General features: G+C 37.3%; 2 protein-coding genes across 11 annotated transcripts in view; one reads left to right on the forward strand and one right to left on the reverse strand.

Moving 5' to 3' along the window:
* LOC143286497 (band 3 anion transport protein-like) overlaps nt 1-9,450 on the forward strand; it is a 137,073-nt gene extending 127,623 nt beyond the window's left edge. For all 10 annotated transcript variants that reach the window (XM_076594094.1, XM_076594103.1, XM_076594086.1 and 7 more), the window contains one exon: nt 169-9,450. In XM_076594094.1, coding sequence (XP_076450209.1) covers nt 169-249 — 81 coding nt within the window. In that variant the 3' untranslated portion in view covers nt 250-9,450. The remainder of the gene's footprint in view (nt 1-168) is intronic.
* A 350-nt stretch (nt 9,451-9,800) lies between these two features.
* On the reverse strand, nt 9,801-14,117 carry LOC143286551 (uncharacterized). The gene has a single exon (XM_076594164.1). It carries the CDS (start codon nt 14,110-14,112, stop codon nt 13,063-13,065), a length of 1,050 nt encoding a protein of 349 aa, XP_076450279.1. The 5' UTR covers nt 14,113-14,117; the 3' UTR covers nt 9,801-13,062.
* Nucleotides 14,118-15,218: the final 1,101 nt, after the last annotated feature.

Below are 15,218 nucleotides of genomic sequence, written 5' to 3' on the forward strand. Positions count from 1 at the left end.
TTTACTGTGTTACTGTGTGTGATGATACATGACACGCACCTTCCAGCAGATATTTCTTACACAAATGATCTGTTCTGTATAGTGTACTGTTTAACTCTATGTGATAATACACAACATGCACCTCTCCAGCAGATATTTCTGACACAACTTATCTGTTCTCTTGTACAGCTGGACAAGGAAGAAGAGGATTCTGAGGTGGAGGAAGAGGATGATCCTGATTTCTACCAGATGGCTCACATGCCTATTTAGTGTGCCCCCAGGACACCCCTGGATCCTTGGACCTCAAACCCACTCTCCTGTGGCAGTGTGCTGCTGTCTGCCATCTGCCTTTCCCATGTTCCCCTGCAGTTTGTTGGAACATAGCTCGCTCCATGACTGTCCTGAGGTATCTACAAGACAAAGTTACCTGTGGCCTGGTGTCACCATTGGTTTCATCACCGTCTCCAAGGCTGCCAGCTCTCGGCAATGTCCACTGTGTCCTACAGCCTATGTTGAGCATGGATGGTGTGTGTTAAAAATGTCAGCCACCTTGAAGACCAGGTTTGAACTATGGACATAGCAGTGTCAGCAGGAACACTTGCAACCTTGGCTTTGACCCAAGGCCATCCATCATGCTGCCAGCAAGGACAAGTACAAAGTAGATAGGACAAACGCTGAAGCATAGAAACACTAGATAGGACCAAACTTGACGTGGATTATCGTCGCCTGCTGTTTTGACAATTGGCCTCTTCAGTCAGTGCAGGCTTAGTGACAGTAATTATTTGATTTCCTCCATAGACAGTCAGCAGGTTTCTCAGATAAGCCGACTAGATTTCATGCCTTGTTTTGGATCTATGTTTGCCTCACAGAAACTGCATTATTGTGTGAGAAGGAATTTTGCCCTGTCTAGACAGATAGACAGGAACAAAGAGGCTGTCATCAGCAATAAAAAAAAAAAAAATGCATTTGCAGAAAATGGGAACCACTCAGTAGTTAGAATCTCAACCTGTTAGTGCTTTGATGAGCACTGCCATCAGTTTTTGCAGACCTGTGTCATCCTGTTCTCATTCATGACACTGATGTGTAGTACATGATGGTTTCCTTTACACAGTCATTGGTCGTCACTGTCACTTTTTGGAGACATGTCCTGTGTAGATAGAGGCCACACCCTGTGCAGCAACAGTCACAGCGCGTATGAAGTGTAGGCATGACTTGGAGACCACTTGTGAATCCCCAGTGGAGTATGTGGAAACAGTTATCCTGGCCGCTACAATTTTGTCAGCACAGTGGAAAGTTTGATCAACACATTGTCTAAGAGTTACCCTTATGTACTAAGGTGATGTGTGTGATCAGGATACGTTAGGACAGGGATGAAGGATTTTTTCCCCAAATGAAATATGTAATGTTGCTGTTATCACATTCGTGCTCTAAATAGATGTAAGAAAAATAACTTGTGAGTTCAGTTGGTTTTGGGGGTTGTTTTTTTTATAATTCTACTTTGTGGTTGGAAATGACTGTTTATTTTATTTGTGGAATGTGGAGGGAAAAAAGTGTGAAAATTTAAGTGTATTTTAACTTTGTGGGTAGATAGATGAGAGCCAACACTACAGTCTGCGATGCTCAGGCATACATGTGCTTTGAAGAGTTTGAATGATGCCTGCACACATTGCTTCCCGTTGTCTGTCCACCTGTTCTTATGTCTGTCTGTCTCTCCCCTCCCTTTCTCCCCCTCTCTGTGTGTGTCTTTCTCTTCTTTTTTCTAAGATGTTTGTGTATGTGTTTGCACGTTTTGTGAGAAGAATGGGGTGCCTGGCATTGAACCAAAATCTGTTCAGTGTGTTTTCTTTTTCCATGGTTCTTTGAACACCAGTTCATTGTCTTCCAGTCTGCAATTTCTGTGTGTCCCACCCCGCCCACGTTTTGTGCCCTCACCAGATTTTATTGATATCAGCTGTATGATTTACACTGTTGTGATACACTTTGTATAACATGTGCGAAGTGGTTTTCTGTATATGTTGCTTTTCTACTTCTTTTTTTTTTCATGTCAGCTGAAAGCCTTAATTGAAAATCATAACGAAGTTCTTAAAGCATTTTTTTGATGACTATCGGTATAATTACACCATAAGACTATATTTAACATCTGTTTGGTAGTGATATGTATTGGGATTATCCAGTGTGCTTTTGAGTGAAGTCAGTAGGACAAGTGTGTGCCCAGTTTGTGTCTTTGATCAGAACAGAGAGGCACAGACTGCATGTTTTGGGGTGTTTTTTTTTTTCTTTCTGCTGTGTCCAGTTTTGTACATAAACTGTTTTACAATGTAAGGGTTTATGTTTCACCTGGAATGTCATTGTTTTGTGGATCAAAACATTTACCAATGCTATTGAGGCAATTTGTTTTTTTAAACCGTGTGCATTCCCTTTCCTATGTCTCCCTTTACCTTTGCAGTGAACTGATCATATCACTTTTCTTTGAGTAGTATAGAAGAGATCACTTTCAGTTTACCAGTAGACATGTAGGGATTATATGTTTGAACTTGTTCAACAATAATGTATATAGATATCAGATTTGGTCATGGGCTATACTTCTGATCCCTGGCTCTGTCTCACTCTGTGTATCTATATTATATACACACATATATATATATATATATATATATTGGTTTTTGTGTGTTCTTGTTGATGGACACATGTTTGCACATTTTTGTTTGTTTTTTTCATGAAAGTATGATTTGCTTTGCTTTTTATTTTGTGAATGTAACCTGTTTGCTTGATTGTAATATGACAGCTACTTTATTTTCCAGCACTGTTAGTCACTTGACAGTCATTCCTGATGGTGACATGTTTGTAAGAGTGAGCATATGTGATGGGTGCATGTATGTTCGTGTGTGTGTAGCGTGCTGTGGCCACCCCTCCCATGTGCAGAGTAGAAGGGAAGTGCAGGCACCACAGCAGTAGGGGACAGATATGATGGTGTACTGGCACTCACTGGAAAGGAACCTGGAATCTACCTAACCCGTCTTACTGATGTACATCCACATGCTTTTGTGTCCAGCTGCATTTATTTTGGATTCAGTGCATTCGCTGGAAACATAACAATACACCCTTGAACATTTTGATGATTTTCTCCATTTGACATGTTCCCATTGACTTGTTTGTGTGATAAATGTCTTCATGAGCTGGGTGTTTTGCCCATTTGACATCTGTTGTACAGCCACGGAATGTTGTGTATGTGTGAATCCACATCACTTTGCCGGTGTGGGACATGGTGACAGTAGGAGCTGAGGATAGTAATCCTTGCTGGAATCCTGCGATGAGCTGAGAATAGTAATCCTTGCTTGAATCCTGCGATGAGCTGAGGATAGTAATCCTTGCTGGAATCCTGCAATGAGCTAAAATAGTAATCCTTGCTTGAATCCTGCGATGAGCTGAGAATAGTAATCCTTACTGGAATCCCGCGATGAACTGAAGATAGTAATCCTTGCTGGAATCCTGCAATGAGCTGAGGATAGTAATCCTTGCTGGAATCCTGCAATGAACAAGGAAACTATATTTTCAGTGTAGAGTGACTGATGTGGGCGGCGATGCAAGCTTTAAAAACCAGGCTAAGTACTGGTTGTAAGCACACTGGAAAATGGCAACACTGATGACAAACTTCTTGTGGTGGGGTAGAAGCAGTTTGAGTGAATCCATAGTGGTGTTTCATGAAATCCATGAATCCAGAACAGTACCTTACTTTTTTGTTTCCTTGAAATTTGGACAGCGGTGATGATGGAGGTAATATGAAGAAAATTAAAAGGACACAGGGATGTAACAGTTGTGTTCACTTTGACTTTTTTTTCTTTCTCTTTTCTTTTTTGGTTTGTATAAAAAGACAGAAGTGATATGTTGCTGTCAGGCTATGGTTTTGGGATTCAATGGATAAATAACAAGATGAGTTGAAGTGGAGAATGCATGTATGTACAGTGCTTGCATCAGGTGTGTGTGTCTGGTCAAGCTCACTAAAATGTTTTTTACAGTGTGCATCGGAATTCAGATCGTATTGATAGAATTAGGTGTTTGGAAAACAAATCAAACATAGGATTTTGATACATGTTGATGCTGGAATCATCTTTGTGATGATACCGCAAAATAGCTACCTGTTAACATTCTAATTTTATTATCAAAGTTCTAATATAGTTTCTACATCTTTTCAAGAATAACACACAATAATGTTGATGCAAGATATTTGTTATTTTTCAAAAAGGGATAACAAGTGGGTTCCTTATTTAGTTGACTCTGCCTAAAGCATTATTGTGTGACTGAAAGTTTTGGCTGGCCGAAACAGCGTGTGTAACTGAAAGTTTTGGCTGGTCGAAACAGCATGTGTAACTGAAAGTTTTGGCCGGTAGAAACCGTGTGTGTAACTGAAAGTTTTGGCTGGTAGAAATAGCATGTGTGACTGAAAGTTTTGGCTGGTAGAAACCATGTGTGTAACTGAAAGTTTTGGCTGGTAGAAATAGCATGTGTGACTGAAAGTTTTGGCTGGTAGGAACAGCATTAAAACATCAAATTGACATTTTTGCAGAGTAACAGCTGTAGAACTTCCCAGGTGAGAAGTTGTCCATCAGTATGCATCTTTTCTGTGTCATGTTTCATATATAGTTGGAGACTACTCTGACCTTGACTGCATGATGTGGACATAACAGGCTTTCAGTCAGTGTATAACTACTGTGGTGTTCTGTGGTCAGAAACAACTGAGATACTGGCCACATGATGTGGAAATAACAAACTTTCATTCAGTTCCTATGTTGTCTGAAATAAAAAAAAGAATGTAAATAGTGGTGATGATTAGCCTGACAGTCCATAGTGATGCTATTTGTTGCGATAAAACAGAGAACAAGGGATTAACATGGGTGAGAACAGTGCTGTTCAGTACACTGCTGTACTGACCGCTCTTGGATCAACGCAGTACCGTGACTTCTGTTGAAAGGGTTGTTTTTGTTTGTTCTTTAACTCCTGGAAAAAGAATGAATGACTACACAGATTTTTTTTTTTTCACACAACACTATACATTTATTATTATTTATTGTTAATATCATTGTTGCATATATTTTAGTGACACTAGCTACAGCCCAGCCAGCTGCACAGGGCCATACTGTTATTTCTTTATACCTTGGTGAAGATAATGTAGATGTATGCCTTGTATATCTCCATGATCCATTCATTGTTCTGTGGAGTGGGGCAAAGATTGCTTTGTTGGGTTCATTCTCCATCAGCATCATCACACCATGCCATCCTGTCTTCCAAAGCATTGCCCATAAGCAGAGGGAATAGGTGGGTAGTTTTTGTATGTCAGCTATTTTGTCAGTGGAGTCATTTCGCCATTTTTAATATCCCCCCTTACTCCTCCCAACCTCCATTCCAGCCTCTGTCCCACCCTTCTGTCCGTGTTCTGTTGTGAGGAATGACTGTGATGATGCATTGACATCAGCTTCTTTTTTTTTTCTTTTTTTTTTTTTTTAGTCCACTCTCTCTCTCCTATGAGTGTGAGGTCTGTGGTGTGCTGCTGTTTTCAAGCATGGGCATGAGAATGGTGAAGATGTGAAGTAACAGAGGGGGACAATGGGCCTTTGAAGATACATTGCCTCAGGAACTTTTCCAGCCCCAGTCGTTTATTATCCCAGGGAGTTTTGATGATCCATCATCCTTACCATTATCATTTGTCAGTGTTGTTCTGTTCACATAACTGTTCCTGCAGATGTCACATCACCTTGTTCACTTGTAACCTGGTGGGTAATGTTTCTGGAAGACAGGAAGGATGGCATTTGCTCATTTGCCCTTGAGGAAGCACCATGGTAGAATTGGCTTTGCATTGGGACTTCTCATCTGGTGTTCACCAGCGATCACAGTTCAACTTCAAGGCCCTGTTTTGGCATGATGTGTCCTTGGGACAGGCATTTTCCCCTGATTTTCCTCACTCCACCTGGGTGTGAATAGGTACCTGACTTTGTCAGGGAATGTAAAAAAAAAAAAAAAAACAGTGGAAGAAGAAGATTTGGCCTTCCAGTGCCATGCCTTGGACACAGTTAATTCAGTATGGCCGGAAAAGGCGATGGGACCTTTCATCTTATTGTTCATGATCATATTTGATGAAATTCATAAGATTTTTCTTCACTATGATCAGTTTAGATCAGATATAAATGTAACACCTCAATCATTTCTAGATCATTATCGAACTGAAATCTGTTTAATTTTAGTGTATTTGCTTACAAGAAAAAGGGAACCATCTGAATTTGACACATATAGACACATTTTATGTAGCGAACTGGCTACATATGACAATGTAATAGTTAAGATATTTGGAAATTTGAAAAAATATTTCCTGCATGTAATAATCAGAATAGTAAATCCTCCTTTTATGAAGTGTTTGTTTGATTTTTTTCCCCGTAAGAATGATTGGTGACTTCGATGGATGTCTTATCTGGAAACAGGGAAGAGTAGGGAGAGAGTAAAAGGTAAAGGCAGTTGAATGTGCAAGTGTCAGTGAGCTTGAAACCATGTTTATTTTCATTATGTAAACGCAGGAAGAGAGATATATTTTGTGCTGTAAGCTTATTAGAATGTGTGTGTGCGTTTTTTTAAGAGTGTGGGTGGGACTGGGAATAAGGAGGAAGAAGGAATGGGGGCAAATGGTCAAATTGAGATGCAAAAAAATTGTCACTTGTCTCTGTAACATACTTGCTATTCATTGAATGCATGCGTTTGCACTGAAGTGTACAAGTATGCATGCATAATTGTGTATGCATCATTGTTTTAAATCAATCCTCTATAGGGCATCCTATGAATATCAGTACATACAACCCTTTTTTTTTCTTTAAAAAAAAATTGGAATGTAACTAATTGATGAAGAAATTTTGATAATGCAGTGCGTTGCATCAAAGCTCATGGAATGTTGCATGTTTTCCTGATGTTGCAATGTAAATTATTTTTGGTTCAGATAATTTGTCACAAGCCATAATATGTCACATATTGTCTACATCTGTGCCTCTGATTTTTCCTCTTCCCTTTCTGTAATCAAAAGAAACAAGAGGAAGAATTCTTATTGTTTCTAACTTCGAGACAGTAAATTCTTATTGTTTTGAAATTAATTAACATCTTTTGCACTAGAATATCCAAAGTTTGTGAATTAATAACAAAAATGTAGGCAAACTATTCATTAAAATTTGTACTCTTGCATTTATTATAATTCCTAGAAATGCATTTATTGTCATCATTGTGAAAATCCAGCCTCTGTCTCTAACTAGCCAGTAAGTTGAAATGACTTTGAATAGTTATATTTTTATTCATTCACTGAATATTAAGACCAAAAAAACCCAAAAATCCCATAAACAAACACAAAAAACCCACCCACACCCAGGTAACAGATTCAGATGAGAAACAAGTAATTTAAACTTTGAAATTGTGAAACTAAGCCATCTCAAAAATCTCTGCAGATTCCATAATATGAACAGCTAATATTGCAGCATTCACCTAAATATATAAACGAAGTAGTGACACACAAGCTTCATAACGGGAAGCATGTCAGGTCATGGCTTATTCTGGGCCTTCCTTACACTTACAGTCATTCACTTCTGACATTAGTGATCATGTACCGTTTGACAGTGAGTACATCCCATCATATATCTTTGGATATGAAGATCCCTTATATAGCAGTATTCTGAAAAGGAAGTCCTTTTTTATCAGAATTGCTTTGGTCATGTATATTATACTCCATGTTTGGTGTTACATATACTTACCATGTCAAACTGATGCAAACTAGGCCTGTTGGTTTGCTCTGCTTGGCCAAATTTCGCGCGGCTAACAGTGAAAAGACGGGCCCACCCGCTCTCAGCCAATCAAACGGTTATTTTTTTTACATCTTGTTTTGTGATTTGGTTATTGTTTGTAAATCCATCTCTGTGAAATTCTGAATGGTGTTTGTTGTCAAAAAAAAAAAAAAGGAAAAAAAAAAGACATTCAAAATAGCATTCATGATAAACAGAAAACTCTACTGTTTTGATTTTTTTGTACACTATTCAGATCATTTATACATCCCTCTTGGTGAATGTCTGTGGTGTTATTGTTTGTTTTTTTGTTTGTTGTTAATTTTGTTTTTTCACCTTTTCTCAATTCTTTGTGCAACTTTGTAAATCTGTTTTTACTTTAATTAAGTAGCATTATGATTCTTTTTTTTTTCTTTTTTTTTTTTGGCATTATGAATCAAATTCATCTTTGTTGCATTATGTGTCTATATTTCTTGGTTGCATTATGAATTTATTTTTCTTTGTTGCTTTATGAATCTGTAATCAACTGATGTTTCATTCGTTTTTTTATTTTTTCTATCTTGGAATAAGTCACAAACATGACTTCATTTGTCTTCAGCAGCATGTAGAAGATGGTGGCTGTAAATGAATATGTGTGTTATCTATGATTACATCAGCGTGAAGAACATGTGCTGTGTTCAGTGAATGCGTGTGAAGACAGCTGATAATGCATTATCAATGTACAGGTCCACAACAGGGTAACTAATGGTGCATGCTGTGAATGACAGTCAGTTTGGAGTTTTTTTCTTTTCATTCATCCCCCCATCTCCCATCTGTAGTCATAAACTGCTTTGTTCAGTGTGTATCCTTGTATGACATGGCTTGGATGCTGTTTGGTAAGTGCTGTTTCATTTATTTATTTTATTTGTTTGTAGGTGACTTCAGTTAGGTTAAATTTGAGTTATTCATTTTAATATTCATTTGGTGAAATTTCCTAAGAAAAGACTTTATCTGGGGGAGAGGTGGAGGTGGGGTGGGGATTTTAGTGTGTTTAAAGCTGCACATTTCTAATTTCGTAGCAAGGAATCATACACAGTTTGATAGAGTGAAAACTGGGAGGGCCTGTGAATTTTCTGACAAATGATATGGAATTTCAGGTGTGTTTTATTTTATTTTTTTTCTCTCATCTGTTGGGACTTGTCTTCTCTTTTTGTGTGTGTGTGTAAACAATTAGTTAAAGTAGTCACAAAAAAGCAAAAGAGCTGCACCTTTTTTCTTTCTGTTTGATTTGAATTGACACTGTTAATGTAATTTACTTTGTCTTTCCAATATTTGTATTTATTTCCTGACCTTTAAAAAAAAAAAAAGTTTGTTGTATGATGCGATAATGGATTTAATCAATGAACATTTTGTGATGATGTTGCGGTGTATGCCTGTGGGTTATTGTTCCTTGTGAAAGGAGATGTCTGCAGTCTTGAGGAATGAGACGACAGGCTGTCACTGTCTGGATGGGGTGCATTGGAGGTTTTGTTTTGACCGGTGTGATTGCATGGCATATGACTGCATTTTTTTCAAGTTATGTGTAAATGTAAGCAAAGACAAAAAAAGAATATTTTTCTGTACAAAACAAGAGAAACTATTTGCTGATTCATGCAGTATCATTTGCTAATAAAAGCAATTAGGTGCTTGTGATATGAGTTTGGTGTGGTTTGTGGATATTAGGGTTGGATGTGTGTGTCTTTTCAACTGACAGTTTCAATCAGATACGTATTCATACAGGTTTAATATACAACATGCCAGGTAACTGTTAAATGGGTGATAAAAGAATAATCCTAAACCCTCCTTACCAGGGAAAAAGAATCATTAAAATTTAAATTCTCAGCAGTACACACTGGCGCATGTATGCATGCATGCATATATATATATATATATATATATATATATATATATACACAAAAAAAATGCACATTTATATTTCCATTTGAGGATATAAAACAAAACATTTCTTCACCAGTCAAACTAATTTGACAAACAAGCAAAATCTTTCCAATACAACGTTCCACTTTTAATAGTGCATTATCATACAGCATCATGTGACAGTAGACATACCTTTCAAAATGAATCCTTAATCAAAAACACACATACATAACCAGAAAAAACTGAGTTGTAACTAAAAATTTTAGAAATTAGAGCATCACTACATTTCAACTTCTTTTTTTGCTGCCGCCATCCACATTTGAATGTATTTATCACACATAAATGATAACATCACATAGTATCCTCATTAAAAAAAAAAAGAAAGACATTCTGCAACAGAAAAAGTACACAGAAAGAGCAACCAAATTAACTACATGTATCTATGAGAGCATGAGTTATCTTGAAAAAAGTAATGTTTTTTGAATTTATATTCATCCAACAATTTGAAGGAAAGGCACCTAAGGGGCAATCTGAGTTAAAAGTTATTAAGTTAAAAATACAAACTTACAAATTTCTATGATCCCAATCAGTGAATTACACTGACCTAAACGAAATATATTCAGTCTACCAACCTATGTGCATGTAATGCACAGAAAGAAGTGAAAAGTTTCTGGAATATTTATCTTTATCAGTAAGAAACAGAAAATTTGAAAGATGGCACTTTGAACTAGTAATGTACATTTCTTTTTGGTTTCAACTAAGGCTGTCACATGAACACTTACAAAATTGATTCTTACACTACAATACAATTACACATGCATAGTATACTGGAGTTCTTGGGTATGGAATGGATGCATACAGTTAAGTATAGAACTATAAATTCTCTCTCTCTCTCTCTCTCTCTCTCTCTCACACACACACACTTAGTTCAAATCAATTGTATTACATTATATATATATATATATGTGTGTGTGTGTAGAGAGAGAGAGAGAGACAGAAATGGGAGGTGGAGAGAGAGGGGGGAGGGGGGAGATCTCGAGGACATAGATCTTTGCTCACACAAACTAAAATTAAATTAAATTTACACAGTATATATATTCAAACTAATAAAGCCAAAGTAAGGAATCACTAGTCCATGCAACAAGCAGATAATGGTCATATGATCTACAGATCAACAGTAAAACAAAGCTAAAGAAAGAACATGTAGTTTGCCAACAGGCAAAAAATCCCAGACACTCCGTCAGTATGTTGTACAGATTGAGAGACATACACTGCTCACTAAAACACTGGTTGATTAAGAATAATCACACGAGTTATGTATACAAATCGATACTTGAAAAAATACTGACATTCAAGTCTTTCACAAGTGGTGGAATCAATACCAGTTATTTTAAGGCAACTCGCATGACCAACTAATTTGTGCCCAGTAATAATGTGGCGCAAGTTAACAGTTTGAGAGATTGAGTTCAAACCATATATTCAATCTGTTCTTAAGTTCCTAAATTTTTTTGCAAGATATTTTAGTCCTGGATAAAGTCCCAAGCTGTTCATAATGGTACATAACAATCACTGCTCAGTATATCATTAAAAAGATTTGTTCAGAGATTTTATCACTGAAAACCAGACACATTTGATAATAAAGTTAATTTCATTCGACATTGTGAAAAATAAACGCAAAACTTAACATTTTCTTGTTTACAAGTCTTTTTTCACATCACAACCATAAATTTTCAGTTAGAAATATATCATATATATATATATATACATGTATCAATCTTCTCATAATGTTAAACATCTTGTCATTTATGAATAATGAAGACAACGTAATTTCACATAGTTACAGATACTGTCCAACACTACAGTGACACTGTCTGATATGTTTTCAAGCAAAAAGATATCAAATATTCTCATTTTTACACTGCCAGTAAATAAGTATTCAAAACAAAACAAAAAAAGAAAAAAAGTAAAACTGATATGTTGTTTGTATAGGACTTTCAGCATCACTAAATAAAGCATTGTATAATAAAAATGTTAATTAACTTAATAAATACACAACTGGAGTACAACTGGAATCAAACAGAATTCAGTATCTAACGTTTAAGGCTTTTACGATCAATGTAGTCAACAGTTTGATCACAATACAATTTAATCATGGCACAGCATCAAATCTTAAAAATCAATTGATGGAATGTGATACTGGTGCTGAGAACTCTGAAGTCTAAGTCTGCATACACACACAGTTAACATAAACTTTACAGTAAATTACACAAAGTATTTGATAACACATTAGACAATAGTTCTCCTTAATCATTTCATAATTTATTGCTACGCACAACCAACATCATGCTGAAATAATCAGATTACAAATACAGACTGCAATCATGCATTACAAAAAATTTACGATATGACTGGCAATACATCAACATTTCTTCCCTTGTATTCTTTGCATTCAGTTTCGTTCCGAAGATAGAAAATTGCATATTTGTTTAAATAACATTGCAATATATACTCTACATTTCTTCCACTCTCAAATGAGGTAAAGTAGGCCAGTCAAAGAGTGGAGGAGAAGAAGTGAAGAGATATGTTAGATGTTATTAACCAACATACAACTGTTTCCGTCTTATAAACGGAAAAGTACAGGGAAGAAATGTGGATATTGCCGTATGATTAATACCAGTCAAACCGAAAACATGTAAAGGATGTACAGAAAAAGTTTTACTTCAATTTTCTTAAAAATATATAAGATGTTTGATTCACTTGCAATATCAGAAGGGAAACAAATTATACTGAGATCACATCATTATATATTAAACAACACACACACACACACACACACACACACACACAATGTACACATATATATTATACTCTCTCTGTCATTCTGTGTGAAGAGATGGAGGGTAGAGGGAGTGAACAACACAATTCATGTATTAAACTTGATTTAAGAAAACACCATGTCAAATTATACCAGAAACACACATTATGATTTAATAGATTATACCAATTATACATTACACCATATCAAATTATTCAACAAACACAAATCGTTATTCTAATGCCATAGTCTATATATATATACATTACAACTGATATTATACATGATCATGCACACACACACACACACACACTCTCTCTCTCTCTCTCTCTCTCTCTCTCTCTCTCTCATTTACACATTACCATACTGTTCAGTTTGACCTGCATCTAGTTTTCATAATCTCTATCAGTGTTGGACATTTGAAAATCTTATCAAAGATTAATAAACAATTAAACACTTAGAAAAAAAAAGATGAAAAACTAAAAAAAAATTATTTTAAAAGAAAAAAAAAAGAAACAGAGCCTCTCATATTTAACATGTTAAACAAATCTTTCAGAAGGTTAAAATCAATCAAAACAGCCTCAAAATCAATGAAACAAGAACTGATACAGTCATCAACATGAGACTGAAAGGTAATTTCCCTGCTTTGTTGCACAAGTTACCAACATCACACAAACAATAGTTGATGAAGATTCCTTGAACGTTCATAAACTTGCGACATCCTCTGAAATCACTGACATCTCCTGATCCTGTTGATGTATCTGTCAGGGTTAAAAGCAGAGAGGTGTACTGCAGACGAGTATAACAGCGGCGGTTTGCTCGAGCTATCCCATCCTGATACTCCTTAGAGCAGACGTAGCAATTATTCCGAACTGAAGCACGGTCCGTGCTGGACTTGGGATCAAAGTAGTCAATACGGCATCCGAAACACTCATAGCACTGGATGCCACCTTTTTCATGATCATAATCATTGTCACCACCACCCGGAATCAGATCTCCTGGAATCTGTTCTTGCTCACTCCAATCCAGCTGCAGTTCACTGTAAGTGCCATCGTTCCAGCCACCAATGTAGCCCCCTTCAGGATTGATGTTACCATCGTTACGACGTACAAACTGTCTGATACGTATCATAAAACCTCTCATAGACTCGTCGTACTCGTCAGTGCGAAACTGTATTGTGACAAAGTTGTGTGAGGTAGTGTACGTATTTCGCTGTGGGATCTGTGTCCCACACAAACCTTTCCAACCGATTACAGGGAAGAGACGAGCGTTATCCACACGGTAACTGTTGAACATCTTCAGATAGTCATTGCAGCACAGTCCTTTACAGTAGTCAGCATAGTAACTGCGACTATCGATGTCAATCGAAAGCAACTCCAGCTGGAACTGATAATACGGTTTGCCGATGATGGTGACAATACAATCTTTGCTGAGTTCGTAGTACTCGCCAACGTGTGATACGACGGTATCCTCGTCTTTCTGTGTCATTCGTACAACCAACGGCGTTTGTTGAGATCCGCAGTTTTGTCCCTGAAGAACAATATCTGCAGATAACGGAGCAGCGAGGAGACAAATGGAAAAAAGGCAGACAAAACGACTCTGTTTTACTTTGGACGCCATTTTGGATGCAATGAAAACCAGGAAGTGGTAATGGGACATAAGTATGGTTTGAAACAGTTCCCAGCAAACTTATTTCCCTTGAGCAGCTGAGAGAAACCAGAGCAAGCGCACACGAGGCATCAAAATAATCATGTGGACTCATCCATGTTACATGTATTCAATTCTGTGAGAGCACTTCCATATGTATGGCTGATATATACCTCACTGTCTCGGTAGTCGCACTCCATTAGTCAGTGAGGTGTGTGTGTGTGTGTGTGTGTGTGTGTGTGTGTGTGTGTTGTTGTTGTTGTTGTCTTCAGTTTAACGTCTTTCCACTTGAAGTGATATTAGGCGCGTGTGTGTGTGTGTGTGTGTGTGTGTGTGTGTGTGTGTGTGTGTGTGTGTGTGTGTGTGTGTGTGTGTGCGTGTCAGTGTGTGTGTGTGTGTGTGTGTGTGTGTGTGTGTGTTTGTGTGACTTGTGTGTGTGTGTGTGTGTGTGTGTGTGTGTGTGTGTGTGCGTGCGTGCGTCCGTGTTTGTGTGACTTATGTATATGTTGGGGTAGGTGGGGAGGTTGGTTTCAAGCCGTCAGTAGAGCCAACAGCTCAAGCACACATATGTATACACATCAACTCTATCACATCACAAAACAAACACATACTGACACAGCACACACACACACACACACACACACACACACACACACACACACACACACACACACACACACACACACACACACACACACACACACTGACACACACACGCAGAGTACAGGGCAAATTTCACATCTTTTCACCTCAGTATCTGATAGTGAAAGGATGCTGAACCCCCATGTTTCCACTTACTCTATTTGTATACATTCCAACGTGGGCAAGTTTCCATGTATGTTCGATGTCTTTTGTATGCATCTGACATTTGCCTAAGGTGAAGGATGGAATTTTCACTTCAGCGCACATTACTCCCACTTTTTATCGGCCAATATTGAATCTACAGACAACAAGAAAAGATCCCCAAGCAGAAGTTTACTTCAAAATCCACTTTATTCTGTTATGTGCTTACAAGTCACTTGTTCGCCCTCCTCGGTCTTTTGAAATGAATTATGTAAAACCTTTTGGTATTCTACCCA

Source organism: Babylonia areolata, chromosome 1, assembly GCF_041734735.1.
Source record: "Babylonia areolata isolate BAREFJ2019XMU chromosome 1, ASM4173473v1, whole genome shotgun sequence".
In the NCBI taxonomy this organism is placed as follows: Eukaryota; Metazoa; Mollusca; class Gastropoda; order Neogastropoda; family Buccinidae; genus Babylonia; species Babylonia areolata.

Bases quoted from the DNA above. Each gene is read 5' to 3' on its own strand.
- LOC143286551 (XM_076594164.1), bottom strand. From the start codon at position 14,112: ATGGCGTCCAAAGTAAAACAGAGTCGTTTTGTCTGCCTTTTTTCCATT.